This window comes from Arachis stenosperma, chromosome 3 (assembly GCF_014773155.1).
Source record: "Arachis stenosperma cultivar V10309 chromosome 3, arast.V10309.gnm1.PFL2, whole genome shotgun sequence".
Lineage (NCBI taxonomy): Eukaryota > Viridiplantae > Streptophyta > Magnoliopsida > Fabales > Fabaceae > Arachis > Arachis stenosperma.
In genome coordinates, this window is record NC_080379.1 from 166,902,449 (window position 1) to 166,923,135 (window position 20,687).

Genomic DNA, 20,687 nt, shown 5'->3' on the forward strand with positions numbered 1-20,687 from the left:
CTTCTGGAAATTCCTCCACTCTGGAGAAAGTACAGTGCCTATAATTAAATGCAGAACTTGATGGCAAACTATAGAAGCTAATAAGTAATGCGTTTTCAATTAAATTATGCACTCAATAAATAATGAACAAACTTCATCAACATTACTCTTCAATTACAACTAATTTTCTATAACTGCATTAGCAACCCTATCTCAGAATATCCAATTCGATCTAATCCCACAGTTCTACTCGTTAGTTAATTTATGGATCGAATAAAGTGTGAATTGAGATTCAATTCTACTCAACTAATCCGCACTGTGTATATATAATGTGTTAAGGGTGAGTGTCAAATTTTTAATCACTGAAATAAAATTTTTATTTATTTATATAAAAGTCAATTTTATAAAATTATTATAACATTTGTGTTAAGATTTAATTTATATACTCATCAAATTATTGCATATTGTATTTTTTATGATTTCAAGTAAGCCTGCGGATTAAAAATAGATAAATTAAAGTTGGCATTCTATAAATGGATTAATTTCTAAAATATAAGTGTTTTGCGCTTACAAGCTTTACAAGTCCGAAAAAAACAAAATTCACTAAACGCGCTGTTTATGTTACGTGCCTTTTTAACAAACTTTTAAATCACTTCAAATCAATTAATGCGCAAATATATAACTTCCATTTTTTAAAAGATTTCGTTTTTTTTTTTCGAATTTCTTGCCAAATTTGTTGGATCTCCTTCTTGCTTCGTTTTTTTTTTATTTTCATGATTTCTGAAACCAAGCTTTAAAATTGTTTTGAAGATAATAGAATTTCATAAATGAACCCAAACGATTACAGAAATACACTCAAACGATTACAGAAATACCCCAAACGATTACAGAAATAATTATAGAAATACACCCAAACGGTTACAAAAATACACCAAAAGGATTACAGAAATACACCCAAAATATGGGGAAGACAGTTCTTCTTGAAATCTTTTAATGTTTTGTTTGTTAAGGATGAAGCACATGACAAAGACAATCTAGAAAAAAACCTAGAAGAACAGTAAAACATTAGTTTTTTCTGGTGATTTTTTATTGAGATTTGTATATTTTCTTCTTGATTTCTTCTACTTTTCGCGAGGAGTTGGAACATGTCTTTTGTTTCAAATGTCGCTTGAATCTTGACAGTTTGCATTTTGATTGAGGAAGAAGAGAAAGAGTGTGAATCTTGACGGTTTGCGTTTTGATTGAGGAAGAAGAGAAAGAGTGCGGCATAATGAACGCGTGCATTGGACACTCGATTTTAAAGGAGTGATGCGCGTATTTTTTCTTGGATTTAGACTAACTTATATAGCTTGTAAGCCAAAAAAACTTATATGTATAGCAAGCCTCTTTATAAATTTACAAATAAGATAAAATTAAATTTAAATAAAATATTAATAAAATAGAATTAGGATTCAATCTAAATCTTATTTTAGTCTCTTGGTTGCCATTTCTAGTTATTATCATTATGTGCATCGTCCAACTTAATAATTATAAAATTAAAGTTTAATTTTATTGATAGCTTTATACTTAAGGCAATAAAACATCAATCTATGCGCAGACCTTTGATGTAGACTAGCTTATGTAAACACTTGCATTGGCGAATAGTGCAAATTCATGTTTGCATTGTTGGTAAATGCTAGCATGTCTATATGTAATGGTCTAATTTATTATTAAAAAAAATTAATTTAAAAAGTATAAAAATAAATAATTTTAAATATTTAATATTTATTATAAAAAACAAGTTTGACAGATTTAATGCCAAATTTGTAGACATAAAAAAAACTTGTCTGCAATGCATAGGTTTCTTAGAAACCCGAAACTATTATAAGAGGGAACGTTAGCTCACTACATCAATTTTTTACCTGTTTTTTTTCTAATTCCAGAGTTGCATTTCGTTTTAGCATTCTTTTATGTGTGAGTTTTTATTTGAAAATAAACTCATAAATAAAAATGAAGTATATACATTATTTTTATTTACACAATATATTTTACTTTTTCTCATTGAAAAAAAAGGATCAATTATAAAAAAAATTATGTAAAAAAAAAGTATAAATATCATGTTTAGTATAAATATATTACATATTATTCTGAGCTGTTATCTGAAATTAAAGTAAATTTAAACCAAATACGAAATTTTTTTTTTGTAAAAATTTTGATTTATTTGCTGATACAATAGTGATTTATCTAACTATATTATTTGAATTATGGTGGTGGATACTTACAAAAATCTTTAATGCTTAAGTTAAAAAGAATTTTAGACAAATTTTAAATAAAATTGAGATTGAAAAATCTGAGTTTGACGAGATATTTATAGAAATAAGTAATGACTTGGATATTACTTTTATATCTCTTTACTTGTGGTAGTAGATAATTTCTTTATATTTGTGAAGTTATTTCATGTTCTGGTAGTGATGGATAGTATTTAAAGTAGTAGATGATAAATGTTTTATTTGTCATGCAAGTCGGATCATGTACGAACTATAGTACCGTATTTCAAGTAAGTCGGGTAGGTTAACTCAGGTAACTTTTTGGATTGATCTTATTGAATATAGTAATCTTCTATAAATCTTCTGTAAAATTATATTAGCTTTAATTAGACCATAACTTTATTTTCGAGTCCTGATATGAACATATAAGGGTGGCAATGGATATGATAGGGTTTGAATTCAACTTTAATCTTACCCGCAAGTTAAAATTTTTATATAAATTCAACCCTACTCTATCCGTGAATCGAGAATATTCCAACCATAACCTTACTCGTTTTTAACTCGCGAGTTATAAAAAAGATGTAACGTTATTATATAATTTCATGATAATTTAAAATAAAACTGACTTTTATGTGAAAAAAAAAACATATCAATTAATGATTTTTTTTTAGTGGCTAAGAATTTTTTGCATTTAGTGAGAAGTCTTTACTTCAATATCTATTTAAAACATATTTTTATATAAATATATAATATATCAATAAAGCTCCACATCCAAATAATTTAACCAACTAAGTCTTTTAGATTCACGCGCTTCTTCGTCGTCTTCTTCTTCTTCTTGTTTTAAATTCACGCACGCACATCCTTCTTTTCCCATGATACTTCTTTATTTTTCAATTTTGTTACCACCATCACCAATAACACCTCCTCCTCTCCCTTCTCTTTCTTTTCTTATTGGAATTTCTTCTTCTCCTTCCTTTTCATCATTCTTCTCCATCGTCATCAACATCATGGTTATCATCGTTATCGTTATTGTCTTCTTCTAATACGTATCGTTGTTATCGTTATCGTTATCGTCATTTTAGTTATCGTCATAAAATTTTTTCTGATCTGAAATTGATTTGGATGGATTTTTGTTCAAAATTGACTTGGTCTGTGCTTGTTTTGAAACAAGTTTATTTGTGTATCGTCATTATTAAGTAATTTCGGTTCATTCAAAATTTAATTTTTGGTTCATTCTAGATGTAATTTCGGTTCATTTTTGAGTGAATTTCTGATCATTCAATTTTGTTTGTGTACTTGTTTTCGAACACAATCAATCAATCATTAAGTAATTCCGCTTCATTCTGAATTTAAATAAGGTGCACTTGGTCTGTGCTTGTTTTGAAACGAGTTTGTTTGTGTATTGTCATCGTTAAATAATTTTGGTTCATTTGGAGTTTGATTTTCGGTTCATTATGGATGTAATTTCGGTTCATTTCTGATTGAATTTCTGATCATTCAATTTTGTTTGTGTATTTGTTTTTTAATACAATCATTAAGTAATTTTGGATTTAAATAAAGTGCATTTGGTCTATGCTTGTTTTGAAACGAGTTTGTTTGTGTATCGTCATCATTAAGTAAGGTGCACTTGGTCTATTCTTGTTTTGAAACGAGTTTTTTTTGTGTATCGTCATCATTAAGTAATTTCGGTTCATTCAGAATTTGATTTTCGGTTCATTCTAAATGTAATTTTGGTTCATTTCTGAGTGAATTAAGGTGTATTTCGTCTCGTTGTTTTGCACAATTCAAAAATCTTCCTCCTCACATACTCTCTTGAGAAGAATAAAACCAATAAAAAGAGAAGAAAAATCAAACAAAAAAAAGAAACAAGAATAAAAAACTCCTCAAAACTCCTCATCATGTTCTTCTTGTCCGGTTTATCTTCTCCTTCTTGTTTTTTCTTCTCATAATTCTTCTTGTTTTACCCTCTTAACAATCTTAAAAACATGAAAAAATCAAATAAAGAAGAAGAAATGCATAATGCTACAAAATCACTTGATGGATTTGGATGTGTTTTTGTTTTCGAACGCAATCATTAAGTGATTTCGGTTCATTCTGGATTTAAATAAGGTACACTTGGTCTGTGCTTGTTTTGAAACGAGTTTGTTTGTGTATCGTCATCGTTAAGTAATTTCGGTTCATTTGAAATTTAATTTTTTGATGTAATTTCGATTCATTTCTGAATAAATTTCTGATCATTCAATTTTGTTTGTGTGCTTGTTTTTGAACGTAATCATTAAGTAATTTCGATTCATTCTGGATTTAAATATCTGCGTGTATAATCACGCTCTTTTAATGAGAGTGTTTTTGTTGGTGTTGAGTCTATTTGGTTGAACTTGGATAACAATAATGCTTAGATGTGTAACACATCTGATAATATATACATATATAGGATGCAGGTTAGTCGGATAGGGTTAAGATTCAACTCGCATCCTACTCGACCCGCATGAAAACCTTACTCGCACCATACTTTATCTGCTGCAGATCGAATTAACAACTTACTTGATTGGGTTGAATTGGATTGAATACTTACGAATAAGGTGTATATTATCACTCCTATCAACACATATTTACCTCAAATAACTTTATTTGTATAATTGTATGATATTTTTTACTGCATATCGCATATTTTTTACATAAATAATGGTAATGATGTTTGTACTAATTATTGTGTATATATTTTTTATAATATAGAAATAAATTTTTTATTAATTATTTTTAATTTAAAATTTAGAAGATGTGTTGTATAATAAGGATTTTTTTAAAAAAATAAAATTAAAAAATTATTATTTTTTAAAATCCTATTTTTTAACTTTAATTTTTTAAATATGATTTTTTTGTTTTAAAGTAAGTTCGTCGCATCCCTGTCCTCTGTAGAGTTAGTTTACTCCCAACAAACTCCACTTCAAATTTAAAAAAAAAAATTGGCTAACTCAGATTTTTAACCTTCACAATGGACAAAGAAATAAATTGTATTTTTATTGGAAAAATAATATATTTTTTTATTTATAATGAAAAAAATCCTCGTTAAATATGACTTATTCCCATGTATGTATTTTTGGAGACGATAAAAATGGTTGTCATTGCCGCTAGTAGGGGTGTAAGTTACCGAACCGAACCGAATTTTACCGCAAAACCGAACCGAAATTTACAACAACCGAAAGAAAAACCGAAAAAATCGGTTTTTTTTTTTTGTTTTTTTCGAATTAAACCGATCGGTTCGGTTCGGTTTTCGGTTGGCTCAGTAAAAACCGAACCGAACCGAACCGAAATATTGGTTAAGAAACCTTGTTTTTACACATTTACCCTTTAACCTTGTTGTTTTGCTAGACATTTTTAATTGTCTTTGTTTTATGTTTAATTAAGTTGAATTTGTATTGGATTTGGATGTGATAAATTCTTGTTTTTCTAGTTTATTGAAGGTTTTAAATTTTATTTTATGGCATTTTAAATTCAGATAAGTAGGTGTAAAAAAACCGAAAAAACCGACCGAACCAAACCGTTGTTGGTTCAGTTGCTCAAACTGCAGCCAACCGAACGGTTGGTCTCTTTGAAGAACCGATCAGGTCGGTTCGGTTGGTTTTCGGTCCAAAACCGAACCGATTACACCCCTAGCCGCTAGTAATGTTGAAGAGGCTATACTTGTTGTTTGTGTATTTTTGTGTACTCTTGGATACGATGATAATGTCTTAAAAATTTGAGTTTCGAGTATTTTAGAAAAAACTAAAGTGAAGTTTACAAGAGTATTATAGAGTTTGTCGACTTCGCCGAGGACGCAGCAAACTCACCCTAAATTAAAAAAATAAATAGTATTTAAAAAATTAAAATTGAAAAATAAAATTTTAAAAATAATAATTTTTTTATTTTATTTTAGTGAAAAATCTGTGTATACAAAGGTATTATAGTATTTCTGATAATTTATTTTGTAAACCACAGAGAAAAGACAAATATAAAATTGTGTAAGATTTAGGCCGTACACCAAACGTGGGACCCTTAAATGGACGGCAGAGATTGCCCCAACAACTTGGACGCAGTGAAAGGGATATGATACCTTTCACGCAGTTGCGTTTACACACTACACTTTCTGAGAGGAACACACACTTTGGAAATTTAGAATCACAAAACCCTGTTTCTATCTCTAATATTCATGATCCATCCCGTGTTACCCCTTCTTCAGAAATAGGGGTTTGGGATAAAGTAACGATTTTTCGATCAGTTTCCTAGTGATTCTTCGTTGAGGTTCCTAATTGACTTTCTGGGTCTTTTTAAATTCCCATTTTTGAGTGTATAAAATGACGGGCATTGTGCTGGTGTTTTTATGATTCCTTCCATCTGTCATCTGTGCTTATTTCTATGCTGGAGAATCCGAGTGTAAGTTTTCTATGCTAAATTGTCGATTTTCTTTTTCTTACGTTTTTATGTATTGTGTGTTTGTTTATTAGCCCGTCGTTTCTATTTGTATTAGTGCACAGTTCTGTTTTTTACTTTTGTTTGTGGAAGTTGTGTGAATGATGATGTTCTATTTGAATATTTGTATTAGATGTATTCACTTTGCTTGAGCGCTTTGGCCTGTTGTGTATTGCTTTTAGTAGATTGCATGTTGATAATGTTTTTGTAAGTATATATTTATAATATGTAAGATTTATTTCATTTGTTCAATCCATTGTTTCAACTGAACAAACAATTTCTTTATGTGTGTGGTAACAGATGATTTAAGAGTGAGGATGCTCTCAAACTGATTTATCTTTGAAGCTTCATGTGTTTATCTTCAATGTGAATTTGAAGTGTCTCTAATGGGGAATATACTGAGTCTGAATAGTTCCAAGACTAGATGGAGTGATCCCTCTGTGGCGGCTTTGCAAGATGAAGCTTGCAAGAGGCAGAGGTTATTATCAAGCTCCTGTGAAGATAATTCAAGACTGATACCATCCCTTCCTGATGAGATATCAATCCAAATTCTAGCTAGGGTTCCTCGAATTAATTATTTAAGTCTGAAGTTAGTTTCGCATGTGTGGAAGGCTGCCCTTGTGAGCCCTGAACTATTTTGTGTGAGAAAAGAACTTGGAACCACGGAAGAGTGGCTCTACATATTAACAAGGGTCAAAGATGATAAGCTTTTATGGTATGGCTTGGACCCTATTTCCAGAAGATGGCAAAGGTTGCCACCAATGCCAAAAATCTCCTTTGAAGATGAAGCAAAGAAGGGTTTGGCTGCCTTTCCCCTTAGAGTGTGGAGCATGATGGGTTCACGTATCAAGATTGCTGATATCATCATGAGCTGGCTTGGTCGGAGAGATGCTCTGGATCGGATGCCATTTTGTGGTTGCTCCATTGGAGTTGTTGATGGTTGCATCTATGCATTAGGAGGATTTTCGAGAGCTTCGGCAATGAAGTCTGTTTGGCAGTATGATCCCGTCAAAAACTCTTGGACTGAGGCTAGCCCAATGTCTGTTGGTAGAGCGTATTGCAAGACGGGTATACTAAATAATAAGCTTTATGTTGTTGGAGGCGTTACTAGGGGTCGTGGTGGACTCAGCCCCCTTCAATCTGCAGAAGTTTACGACCCCCATACAGGAACATGGTCCCAATTACCAAACATGCCTTTTGCAAAAGCTCAGGTGTTGCCTACTGCTTTTCTGGCTGATTTGCTCAAGCCTATTGCGACAGGAATGACTTCGTACAGGGGAAGGTTGTTTGTTCCTCAGAGTTTGTATTGCTGGCCATTTTTCGTTGATGTTGGGGGTGAGGTTTATGATCCGAATGTAAATTCATGGCTTGAAATGCCAATTGGCATGGGTGAAGGTTGGCCAGCAAGGCAAGCCGGAACAAAGTTGAGTGTTACAGTCAATGGTGATTTATATGCCCTTGATCCTTCAAATTCCCTTGACAGTGCAAAGATCAAGGTGTATGATTATGAAGGTGATAGCTGGAAAGTTGCTGCAGGAGATGTTCCTATTCATGATTTCACTGATGCAGAATCGCCTTATCTTTTAGCTGGTTTGCTTGGAAAAATTCATGTAATAACAAAAGATGCTAATCACAACATAACAGTGTTTCAGGCTGACTTGCAAAGTGATTTAGCTTCTGGCCAACCCAACTTGTCATCTTCGGATTACTCATCCAGTGAACATGCTGATTCTTCAGCAGAATCCAGGATTTGGAGGGTTCTTGCAAGTAGGAGTGGTAGATCTGCTGAACTAGTTAGTTGTCAATCTCTTAAAATTTGATGTTTTTGGGAGATAAGAGTCCTCTTATGGTTATGATTTCTGAGCGTGTTTGTGTTGGTTGGAATGGTCACTAATAAGCCACAATGTAAATTTTACAAGTGTAAATTATTTGCTTAATGATTGATTGGTATATTGTAAGCATTCAAGATTCCCTCTTACACAACATTTAAACTATACAAATATTAATATGATCATTCAAAAGATAGTATACCGAAACTTATAGTTTTCCGGATCATTTATTTACATTTGAATATATCATTATCTTTAAAGAGGGACATATATCAACCAACCAATCACTAGTTTTCAAAACTACTATGTTTAATGTGTGTGATAAAGAGAGAGATTCTTCAAGGGTGTTTTTTCTCCTATTGTCAGTGAAAGGAAATAATCTTTTTTAGTCATAGTCAGGCTTACTCGCTTAAAGTTCTCCTTAGAACAAGTATTGTGCTATTTTCACAACTTTTTATACTCACTTTCCAACTACAGTACCCAATACAAATTACAAATGTCTTCTTTTCCTATAATAATCATAACATGATTAAGGGCAAGTGATCCAACACATGAAAATAACCCAAAATGATGAAAACAGAACACAGAAGAGGATGAAAATCATATACAACTTTGTAGTGTATAACTCTCAAAAAAGAAAGCACAGTCTGGTTTCACTATGTTTTTGCTTCTTGTTGAATATTCAAAAAATCAACTAGAAGAACTAACAAGGTGCGAATACGGTTGTGTATTCGCTTGGCCATTGAATGTTGAAAGATCATCTAGGACCAGAGAGTTCATCTGCTGGGATATTGAAAGTGGAGTCTAAGAGCATATCAGTAGTGTGATGGCGCATGCGGTCGAATTCATGCTGGGTCATTGGCATCTCCTCTTTCTGCCATTGATCCCATTTTTCTGCCAAACCATCACCTTCTAGCATGCTCACCACCTCAGACATCTTAGGCCTTTCCACAGGGGAGCTTTGTGTGCACAATAAGGCCACCTGGATCAGTTGCTCTACCTCTTCATCTTCATAATTTCCCTGTAAATCTGCATCAACCAGTGTCTCCAGCTTCTTGTCATTCAGAATTCCTTTAACCTGAACTCAAAACAATGACATTTCCCAACAGTGACCACTAGCCCATAGGTGTTAATATGTGGAAACAACCAGTACAGTAAGAATGAACTTCAATGGGATATCTATCATACAAGGATTAGAAAAATTTTGTTGAATACAAGTAACTGTCATCAAAGAAGTATTGATATAATTTTCATAAATGGGATGCCTACCCAATGAAGCAACATGACATCATCATCATTGGCAAGACGTGCTAGATCAAAAGCCCTCTGTCCGGTTATCAGTTCAAGAAGCATCACACCATATCCAAAAACATCAGTCTTCTCTGAAGACTTTCCGGTTGAGAGGTACTCCGGCGCTATATGCCCGATTGTACCACGTACAGCAGTGGTAACATGAGTATTTCTGTAATCCATCAGCTTTGCTAAGCCAAAATCTCCAACAACTGCTTCAAAATCCTCATCCAGCAATATATTAGCAGCTTTGACATCACGATGAATAATCTTTGGATTACAATGATCATGTAAATAAGCAAGTCCCCGAGCAGACCCCAGTGCTATACTCTTCCTTTTTTTCCAGTCAAGTGGTGGACGTGTTTCTGGACGATCTGTGGCAACACAATCAATATAAATAAATGAAAATTTAGTATGAAAATACAAGTTTTAACAAACAATAAGAACATCCACTAATGTTAAATTATATATGCACTTGATTTTAATAACAGAGAGGATGAACTTAGATGATATGTAAAATTTGCACTGCCAATTCAGCATGTATGTGGCCATACCAGATAGCATCTTAGAAATACATTGGAAATCAATTTGACATTGGAAAACTAACACTTCCATATCTACCAGAAAAAAAAGACTTGAGAGTGAAGGTTTTCACTACAGGAATAAAAGAAACTAAGTAATATATTAACAAAAATGATGCATATCACACTAATCCACACTAAATAAAGATCACAGTAGAGTAAGAATGAATGGTACCCCGTAAACAAGATGCTACACTTCCATTTGCCATGAAAGGATACACAAGCAACCGTTCGGTAGGTGTCATACAAAAACCATGCAGCCGGAGCAAATTACGATGGACAGCCATGCTAATCATTTCCACTTCAGTTTGAAATTGAAGCTCCCCACCCTGTGTGCGTTCCTCTTTAAGTCTTTTTACTGCTACAAGAGTACCATTGGTAAGGCGTCCTTTATAAACCTTGCCAAACCCTCCTCTTCCAAGAATATTCTTGCTATTAAAGCTATCTGTAGCGACTTGCAGCTCACGCAGCGAAAACTTTTTAAGCTGACCAAGATGAACTTCAGGATCCTCCTCAGCTGCCATTGAAAAATATCAGTGTAGCTAAATCAGTAGTGGCTATCACATACAGATTCTTAATCAGCATATATACCATCTTTTATGTGTTAGTCAACTAACCAGGAACATCAAAGAAATAATCGGCCCGTTTCCTTCTTCGCAAACAGGCAACTGCAATGGCAGGGCCTGCAAACAACAGAGCAGCACCTGCAGCAACTCCTCCAGCAATAGATCCAGTGGCACTGTCACCTACAATGAGTTACAGAATCTTCAATTGTGATTGAATAAATTTTTCAATATCTTTAAAACAAAAGGTTCAACATTATTATCAACTTTCTCTCTTGAATAGACAATGTGAGGCATCTGCCTCAATATCTCAACAACTCATAAATATTTTTTAAGCACACAGAAGAAGTTATGCTCAAGATATATCAAACAATCAAGATCACAGTTCAAAAAAAGTTATTCTGTTCTTTTCAACAAGTTTAAATTTGAGTGTCAGTTGCAGGCACCATCCGTAATTATATTCCCAGCTAACGATTTTAGTTCAAGCAAATCAAGTTATTATTTGATAAGTTAAATCCATTAACAATAAAACAAACATCAACAAACCTGAAGAAGCTTTTGGAGGTGGAGCAGTGGGGGGAGATGGAGGGTTTGTTTCATTCAAGCCACGGTTATTATTTTTAAAACTGCAAAGAGGAACTCGGACATTAGCAGAAATTTTATAAATTCTACCTCAATGATAATAGTAAAAAGAAACAAAATAACTTGCACCAACCTGATTGGAGTGAACATTGAAAATGAACCATTTATTGGAACATCTCCTGTTAAATTGTTGTTTGATAGATCACTATATTCCACAACAGCCATAATGTCAGATTTCACAAAATAATATATGTGATAATAGTATACCAAGGCATCTTCATTTGCAGAAGTTCATGAAAGCTCTAAGTGAAACAGTAAAACTCACAGGACTTGCAGTGACATCACAGTTGTCAGAGACATGGGAATTTTTCCTGACAAACTATTGTTGTTGAGACGCCTGCTTCAGGCAGCAGGGTGAATGAGTATGCATATTATAAACCATTGATAGGGTAGAATGATAGTTTTTTTCTTAATGTTATTGCAGTGTCTAGTGAAAATTAAATAGTCATAGAACATGTTGCGAGTGAGAAGTATGCATGCTAAGACATAAATGAAGTAACAAAATGAAACAGATTTAAGTTTTGCATATTAAAGATACGAGAAAAAGGAAGCATGTCATACAGGAAACGTAGCTTTTTAAGGTTGCTCAATGAGTCCGGTATAGGGCCGGTTAACTTATTCACGTACAGATCCAAGCTCACCAAGTTTGTCAAATTTCCAAGCTCATCTGGAATTTTCCCAGTGATATTATTGCTATAAAGTTCCCTGTGATTGGAAAGAAAATTAAGTTAGAGTTCCCAAAGTAAAATTATCCCTTGAATAATTCAAAGATGGCAATACACATGCATGAAAACTGAATAGCACAAAAATTTCCCCAAGAATATCATTTCTGATTCACAACTTACAAGTACTGTAAATTTGGGAGCCGACCAAGTGCCGGAACTAGTTGACCGGAAAGGTTTGCATTTCCTAGATCACTGACCAAACACAAACATTTCACGATGAACACAAACGGCTATAAAAGTAAAAGTAAAAGTGATGTATGTATAACTTACACACGGATCACACTATTATCATTGCTGCAAGTAACATGAAACCATGTACATGGATTGACAAGACTGGAATCCCAGCTTTGAAGAACATCACCAGGATCTGTCAAGCTGTTCTTCAAAGAACTCAGGGCATCACCTATCATAGAAGCAATATTTAGGTGCAACATCCTTATTGTTAAATAAATTGGAGTAGAAAATTTTTCAGCTCAAATTCGGTCACATAGTCACAAATATGAACCAATTAGCCAAACAATGCTAAAAGAATAAACAACAAAGCAAATGGAAATAAACATTTTTTTTTGTCTGCAAGAATAAAAGCACTTGTAGATTAATTTGTAGAAGCCTTGGTCTCTATGATTAGGATGTGATGATGATGTCAGAGACCCTTTAATACAGTTTCATAGTTGAGTCTTTTTTGTTAACCATGCTCATTTCAAATACATGTCTAATTGGAATGGACATAAAATACCCTACAAAAAAAGGACACAACGTCACAACTCACCTTCTGAATTAGCAGAAACCTTCAGCATCACGTCAAGCACCAGAATTGCACAAATGAGAAACTGTCCCATGAAGCACCATGAAGTCACTCGCTCCATGCAGCTCCAAAAGAACCTCATTCTCATGAGTCTCTCTTAGTACTAGATGATCTCCATGGTGCCCCTTAAGCTCCAAAAGCAGCGTTGACCTCGTTGACCTCAGCAAACTAACACTGAACTTTGAAGTTAAACCCAAAAAAAAAAAAAAAAAAAAAAGAGAGAGAACAGGAATGAGTTATAGGTAGCTCCAAAAAGTTTCCTCCTTTTTTGTTGAAGTTCTACTTTGGAATCTATCTTGTCATGTGGGTGTTCTATGTTTTGCCATCAAATGCAGGCAAGTTCAGAATCGACATGCACATGTTCCAAAGTTTCAAGCTTTAAACTTTTCTTTCCCCCCCACCCGCAAAGTTGCAAAGACTAAAGACTTGACGAGGACAAGTCAAAGAACGTTGCATCGTTCAGTTTAGAAATTTCTCCTCCTTTGCTTTCTAGTTTTCTTTTATTATTTTTGTATTAATTTGTGAACACCGTGATGAGAAAGAGAAATTCGGATGAAAGGGAGAGAGAATGATGGTTTTGAAGTTTCATATAAACTACGTAAGAAAGGTGGATGAAACGGGCACGGTTGTTACGGTCCCCACCACCACTCCCAAAAAAAAAAAAGAATAAATTAAAAAAAGAGGGAAACAGTCAACTCATGCTGGTTTTAGTCAACTAACATACCGTTTCTTCTTCTACAACTCGAACATCATGTTTTTGCATTTTGCCCTTCCCAGTTTTCACGTTCTGGTAAAGATTTGTCGTGGCCAAGGGAGAAAGATGATGAAGTAGAATGTTTGTATTCAATGGTGTTGCTTACGTGGCAAGATTCTCTTAAAACTTAAAAGAAGAGAATTTTTTAGTAAATAATATAAAATTAACTATTTTATCAAACAAAATTAATATTTAAAAATTCATTTTATAAAAATCAAAAGTTAGACTCTATTTTCTCAAAATTTAATTTTTTTTGTATCAAAATAGTTATATATTCTTTTAGATTTTTACATTTGATTTCTTATTGTATTTAGAGGGACACTCTGCTATTAAGATTAAAGTTGTATAGAGAGAATATAAATTCTTATTATAGTTATTTTTTATTATATTATTATTATTTAAAGTGTGGACCCTAATTTTTCAAGTATTATTTCATCTTAAAAAAAAAATCTGAAAACTCTTTACTCTATAATTCACCTATATTAGATTATACTAGGTTAACGTTAAAATAGAACGGTAATTATAGTCTAAACGAGATTATATTTAGGGTTCGTTTTTGGAAGTTTTAAAAGTAATTTTTTTGATCTTTTGACTTATGAAAAGTAGTAATATTAATGTCTGGTGCAATTTTTAAAATTAAATTACAGTTTTCTAAGAAGTTATTTAGGATTTTATAGAGAAGTTAAAAAAAATGATTTCTCTCATAATACTACTACTTTTATCACATTTTTATAAAATAAACACTTTTAAAATTAAAAATCCAAACACAAAATAACTTATTCACATGTTACTTTTAATATAATTATTTATTGCTTAAGTAATTTTTTCAAAAGTAGTTTAATTAAATTGGTTTTTCAAACTGAGACTTAGTTATTATTAGAACAGATGAAGTTAGTTTAAAACAGTGTATGCTGAATGATACTATGATTTGTATATATTGTGTGATTGGCGTTGATAGTGTTAATTAAAAATGTGATATAAGTATTTGTAAATAATTTCTTTTTGTTGGATTTTTTAATAAAAAAATTTGATTAAAAATAGAGAAAAAGGAAACCGATGCTTGCTCTTGGAGATTATGCTCTATGCTAAATCGTTGTAGAAATTAAGGTTTTATGACTCCTAAACCTCCTACTAAATCGCAGGGTGCCATGGATTTGAACTTTGAATAGAGGCAAATGTAAGATACATGGATTACGTATAAATCTTGCATATGTTGCAGTGATTTACATAAATAAAAAATAATGAATTATAACAAATTAATTTAGAACAATCTGGTTATTAATTTTCCAAAAGATTTCTAACATAGTGAGTGACACATACAATGACAAACTTGTGGGCTATTGTTTCACTTTCACCTTACCACTTCATTACCCAATACAAGCTACAAATTTCTTATTTTATCTGTAATAATCACAAATTGATGAAGCCTATGCTTTTTGGAAATAAAGATCACAAAAAAGAAAACAAAGGCAGAGGATGAAAACCATATGCACAAATATAAAGCAAATCAAGGCAGCATTGTGTTTAACATCCAAACATCATCTAGGACCTGATAGTTGTTCTGGTTCCATGTTGGCATTTGAGGTTGACTCGTCACGGTTCCTCAAATTCGCAACATAACGGTGGGTGCGGTCGAATTCTTGCCGGATCTTGTCCCTTTTCTTCCATTCCTCCCATCTTTCAGCCAAACCATCACCTTCAAGCATTCTCACTACCTCAGACATGTTAGGCCTATCCATAGGAGAGTCTTGTGTGCATAATATGGCCACTTGGATTAATTGCTCCACCTTTTCTAAGTTATAGTCTCCCTGTAAATCACTATCCACCAGTTTGTCCAACTTGTTGTCATTCAGATGCCCTTTTACCTGAACCCAAAAATAAACATTAATCATTGTCACTAACACGTGGAAACAGCCAATGAAACAACATGGAAATTGGTTATGCTATAACACAAGGGAAAACATGCAATGATAAGATTAACTGATAGAAGAAAAGCACAAGCTATTCAACTACAAGTTAAAACCATGAAAATGCAATGATGATATAAATTATAGTTTTGTAAACTGAATGCCTACCCAAGCAAGCAATAAGATTTCTTCATCTCTGGCAATCCTTGCCATGTCAAAAGACCTCTGTCCAGTTATTAGTTCAAGAAGCATCACACCATATCCATAAACATCAGTCTTCTCCGAAGACTTTCCAGTTCCGAGGTATTCGGGTGCTATATGTCCAATTGTACCTTGTACAGCTGTGGTAACATGAGTATCTTTAAACTCCATAAGCTTTGCTAAACCAAAATCTCCAACAACTGCTTCAAAGTGTTCGTCTAGCAATATATTATCAGCTTTAACATCACGATGAATAATCTTCGGGTTACAATGCTCATGCAAATAAGCAAGCCCCTTGGCAGATCCCAGCGCAATAGACTCCCGTTGTGCCCAACCAAGCGGCGGTTTTGATGGCGCACGCCCTATTGCAACAAAAAACAATAATATTGAATATGAGTTCTGAGGTTTACCTTAAGAACATTCTATAGCTTTTGAGCTATTTAGAAATGGACACAAGTACACATCATGGTTTTTTCATGCTCACAACTTTCCTAAAGAGAAAGGTCACAAACACAATTACACAACAATGATATAAAAAGGAAGATGTATCTCAGAATACTAGAGATCCGTATAGCTTCAGCACATGCCAAATAACTATAAATGACATATATGTTGGTCTTTCTTTTACAGCCAAAATTTTCCTATATGATAAATAAACAATGTTTTACTTCATGACAGGGTCATTTCTTTCCTAGGAAAGCCTCATTGAATAATGAAAGTGATGAATATCAGATCAATCCTCCTTAGAGGACCAAAAAAAGAAAGACCATAATGGATGAATAAGAGTACCTCTTAAGCAAGATGCTAGACTTCCATTAACCATCAAAGGATACACAAGCATGCGTTCAGTAGGAGTCATACAAAAACCAAGCAGCTGAAGCAAATTGCGATGCTTAGCCAGGCCAATCATTTCCACTTCAGTTTGAAACTGAAAGTCCTCACGGTTGGAGCGTTCCTCTTTAAGTCTTTTCACTGCTACTGGCTTGCCATCGGCTAAGCGTCCTTCATAAACCTTACCAAACGCACCCTTTCCCAACACATTTTTGGCATTGAAGTGATCTGTAGCAATTTGCAGCTCACGAAGAGAAAACTTCTTAAGCGGACCAAGGTGAACTTCAGGATCCTCCTCAGCTGCCCATAAAAAACACAAATTGTTGGTAAATCAGTAATGGAAACCATATGCAGCTTTCACCAGTGAACTAACCAGGAACATCAAAGTACTCATCCTGTGGTTTCCTTCGTAGCCAGTAAGCAACTACAATCACAGGGGCTGCAATTGATAAAGCAGCTCCAGCAGCAACTCCTCCAGCAATAGCTCGAAAGATGGCACTCTTACCTACAAGCATTTAGAGAATTAAGAAGAAATTGAAAAAATATATATTATTACAAGGAGATAGAAGGACAAGAGATCTTCTCTTCAAGAGTGAAAGGAAACAAGAAAACATATAATTAAGCATAGCTTTTCAATTTTTCTGATAAATTAAATCCATCACCTGTACCCAAGAAAAAAAGGAGACAATACGTTACAAACAATAAAAAAAATATCAACAAACCTGATGTGGTATTTTGTGGCAGAACATAGCGTGGAGATGGATTTTTTGTTTCATTCAAGTGGTTATGTTCGAAACTGGGGAGTGAAACTCAGAATTAGCAGCCATGGAATGGTTTACTTCTCAGTACTAATATGACATAAACAAATAATTCAGACCAACCTGACGGGGGTAAATGATGAAAATGAACCATTGACTGGAATATTTCCTGTTAACTGGTTGTATGATAAATCACTATATTTCCAAATAACAATGCATGATGTCAGATTCACTAAATAATATATAAGACACTAGTCTAATTAACTAGGCATCTTCAACTGAATTAGGAGTAATACTCACAGGACTTGCAGAGTCAAAATATTGGTCAAAGATATGGGAATTTTTCCTGACAAACTGTTGTTGTTGAGACGCCTATTCATGAAGCAAGGCCAGGGTTAATTAGTTTGCAGATAATAAACTATGAGAAACTCTTGGGGCCAGCAACTTTTAGTATTTTTGACCCGCATTTTGCCAGCACAAATATTAAATTGTCATTTTACTAATTCATATGTGCAAATTCTAAAAAACGTGGATGCACATTGTATTGATTCATGGTGTGCAAAACTCTAGTAAATATAGGTGCAAATTATATACTTCTTGTGTGCAAAACGTCTGTAAATATGGGTGCAAATTATGACTGACTAAGTGCTAGCCAAAAATGATAATATTTGCTGGCCATGTAGCATTGCTCATAAACTATTAATAGAGTAACGAAACCCCTTAATATACTGTTCATCAGGGTGGAATTAAATTAATTATGCATCTTCAGTAGAGGTGACTTCTTTAAAGATGCTGGATAAAGGAAAGCTTGCCGTACAGGTCATGTAAATTTTTAAGGTTGCCCAATGTGTCTGGTATGACACCAGTTAAGTTGTTTGAGTAAAGATCCAACTTCTCCAAATTTATCAAATTTCCAAGCTCATTTGGGATAGGCCCAGTTAAATCATTATTGAAAAGTTCCCTGTCATTGAAAAGAAAAATATTTTAATAACTCCATGGTAAAATTTCCCATGAATAATTAAAAGATGCAAGAACGGTAAGAAATTGGTCAAAATCTTAAAGTAAAAAATGTATTTATGGCTTATATGACATTATAATGCTTTCTTCAGCCATTCAACTATTTCTGAATATCATATGTTGCTTAACTTACAGCCTTTGCAAATTCTGGAGTTTACCAAGTTCTGGAACAAGATGACCCGAAATCTGTGCATTTCCAAGATCACTGACCAAACAAAAACACGTTTCACTATGCACACAGAGCACATAAAACCACAGGTAAAATGACATAAATAACTTACATGCTGGTCACACTATAATCTTGGTTGCAAGTGACATGAAACCATGTGCAAGGATTTACAAGAGTGGGATCCCAGGTTTGAAGAGCATTATTAGGATCTTTCAAGTCTCTCTGAGTCTTGAATGCATTCAGGGCATCACCTGTCATAGAAACAAGATTCAGATGCAGACATCCCTATTGTCATATAACATGGACTCTGGAGTATAAAACAAAACAAGTTTCATTCTTTTTCCCCCTGCAAAAAATATCACATGCTGTCAATTGACATTGTAGATCAATTGGTACTGGCCCCATTCTCCTTCATTAGGAAGTGATGATGATATCAAATTTGATGTCATACTCAGAACTCATATCCTATTCAAAATGAAGTCCTATAAAAAGTCACACTTGGTTCATGATTTTAAAATTTGCAATGGCTTTCAACCCAAATGATACATGCTGTGATGCCTTGGTGAAATATTTCAAAAGCATGAAACATATTATTAACTCCTCCAGTTTAATTTCATTTCTTAGTCAAACATATCACCAAGTAACAAACAAGTAACACAGCTGACAAATTAAAAACCATGGTCATAAGTCATAACTCAAAGAATCTGTTAAATGGAAAAGGACATTTATGTAATAATAAAAAACAAGCAGAGGAGCAAAGACAAAAAAAAGTCCACTCACCTTCTTGATTGCCAGAAACCTCAAGCATAACATCAAATACCAAAGCTGCATAAAGAAGAAACGGTCCCAATCCCATTAAACATGAAACCACTCGCTCCATGTTTTGTATCCTCTTTCTTCAACCGCAGCATTTCATAAGAGCCTCATGCATAAAAGCTGATCCCCATGATACACGTGAAGCTCAAAACACGTTGACCTCGTTGACCGAAAGAAAAAAGCAGTGAAACGTGAAAAGCACAAACCAAAAAAAGGAAGAATGGGTAGCTCCAAGTTCCCTCCTTTTTCCACTGTTAATTCTTCTTTCTTTGAAATCTCAGGCTGGAGGTTGAAAATACAGTCATGGTGGTTGTTTGAGAAGAGAGATAGAGAGGTTGAGGAGGTTCAAGAGTTCAACTTTCGCAAAGTTGGGGAGACCCAAGAGGCGAACGAATGAACGTAGTTGCATCCTTTTACACACTGATGATAAATGTCTTCTTCTTGCTCTCCACTTTCTTTTGCTTTTTGACGTCTTTTTCTTTGCTTTATCATTTTTTTATGAATTATTTTTTAGCACTGTGAGCTGAGAAAGCGATATTCATTCAGATGGAAAATCAAAAACCGAAAGAAAAATACAAGACAATAAAACTACAAAGCCTGAATCTCTTTTTTTTTTTTTTGTATCTATCCTGCGGAACTCTAATGACAGTGTGAGTGTGTTTAGATTTTAGTTTGTAAATGGGAGTTTGTATAAAATTGATTTTGCAAACTTGATTTTGATGAAAAATAAGTTTGTGTTAAAGTGATTTATATTTAGTAATTTTTTATCAAAATAAATTATAGTAAAATAAATATTGTTTAAATTACACTACTCAAAATTATTTTTAGATAAATAATTATTAAAATAGACATCAAATTAAATAATTTTTTTATATTATTCTATCATTTTAATTTATATATTTAAATAAATATTATTAATTAATTTTATAATAAAATTAATATTTACTTACTAAAATAAAAATAATATATAAAAATTGACAAAATATATTTTTATATCGAAAGTAAAAATAATATATGAAAAATATATTAAAATATACTTTATTAAATTATATTATTTATAATTTTTTGAATACTCTCAATATTCTTTTATTTAATATTATTTTAAACTATAAATTTTAATTATTCATG

The 20,687-nt window shown here is 33.1% G+C and overlaps 3 protein-coding genes across 3 annotated transcripts; 1 reads left to right on the top strand and 2 right to left on the bottom strand.

Moving 5' to 3' along the window:
- The first annotated feature begins 6,345 nt into the window (after positions 1 to 6,345).
- Positions 6,346 to 8,707, top strand: LOC130967803 (F-box/kelch-repeat protein At1g22040-like). The gene is made up of 2 exons (XM_057892814.1): positions 6,346 to 6,635; positions 6,972 to 8,707. Exon 2 carries the CDS (start codon positions 7,058 to 7,060, stop codon positions 8,489 to 8,491), a length of 1,434 nt encoding a protein of 477 aa, XP_057748797.1. The 5' UTR covers positions 6,346 to 6,635; positions 6,972 to 7,057; the 3' UTR covers positions 8,492 to 8,707.
- A 125-nt stretch (positions 8,708 to 8,832) lies between these two features.
- On the bottom strand, positions 8,833 to 13,643 carry LOC130967801 (BRASSINOSTEROID INSENSITIVE 1-associated receptor kinase 1-like). The gene is made up of 11 exons (XM_057892812.1): positions 13,071 to 13,643; positions 12,572 to 12,704; positions 12,422 to 12,493; positions 12,138 to 12,281; positions 11,842 to 11,913; positions 11,650 to 11,721; positions 11,481 to 11,560; positions 10,989 to 11,117; positions 10,547 to 10,888; positions 9,770 to 10,164; positions 8,833 to 9,578 (listed from the first exon to the last, which is right to left on the bottom strand). The coding sequence occupies exons 1-11, from the start codon at positions 13,192 to 13,194 to the stop codon at positions 9,258 to 9,260; spliced, it is 1,884 nt and encodes a 627-aa protein (XP_057748795.1). The 5' UTR covers positions 13,195 to 13,643; the 3' UTR covers positions 8,833 to 9,257.
- Positions 13,644 to 15,116: 1,473 nt separating this feature from the next.
- Positions 15,117 to 20,001, bottom strand: LOC130967802 (BRASSINOSTEROID INSENSITIVE 1-associated receptor kinase 1-like). Its single transcript, XM_057892813.1, has 11 exons — positions 19,524 to 20,001; positions 18,856 to 18,994; positions 18,708 to 18,779; positions 18,375 to 18,518; positions 17,858 to 17,929; positions 17,681 to 17,752; positions 17,522 to 17,595; positions 17,173 to 17,304; positions 16,758 to 17,099; positions 15,936 to 16,330; positions 15,117 to 15,725 (listed from the first exon to the last, which is right to left on the bottom strand). Exons 1-11 carry the CDS (start codon positions 19,621 to 19,623, stop codon positions 15,399 to 15,401), a joined length of 1,869 nt encoding a protein of 622 aa, XP_057748796.1. The 5' UTR covers positions 19,624 to 20,001; the 3' UTR covers positions 15,117 to 15,398.
- Between the last annotated feature and the right edge of the window lie 686 nt (positions 20,002 to 20,687).

What these genes read in the sequence shown, in the direction of transcription:
- LOC130967802 (XM_057892813.1), bottom strand. Translation starts at nt 19,623, where the DNA reads ATGGAGCGAGTGGTTTCATGTTTAATGGGATTGGGACCGTTTCTTCTT. An exon ending in TGAGTACTTTGATGTTCCTG is followed by an intron (nt 17,100 to 17,172) that starts GTTAGTTCACTG and finishes TTTTATGGGCAG; the next exon opens with CTGAGGAGGATCCTGAAGTT. An exon ending in AAATCTTATTGCTTGCTTGG is followed by an intron (nt 15,726 to 15,935) that starts GTAGGCATTCAG and finishes TTTTGGGTTCAG; the next exon opens with GTAAAAGGGCATCTGAATGA.
- LOC130967803 (XM_057892814.1), top strand. Translation starts at nt 7,058, where the DNA reads ATGGGGAATATACTGAGTCTGAATAGTTCCAAGACTAGATGGAGTGAT.
- LOC130967801 (XM_057892812.1), bottom strand. Translation starts at nt 13,194, where the DNA reads ATGAGAATGAGGTTCTTTTGGAGCTGCATGGAGCGAGTGACTTCATGG. An exon ending in CTCCCAAATTTACAGTACTT is followed by an intron (nt 12,282 to 12,421) that starts GTAAGTTGTGAA and finishes TTCCAATCACAG; the next exon opens with GGAACTTTATAGCAATAATA. An exon ending in CTTAAAAAGCTACGTTTCCT is followed by an intron (nt 11,914 to 12,137) that starts GTATGACATGCT and finishes TGCCTGAAGCAG; the next exon opens with GCGTCTCAACAACAATAGTT.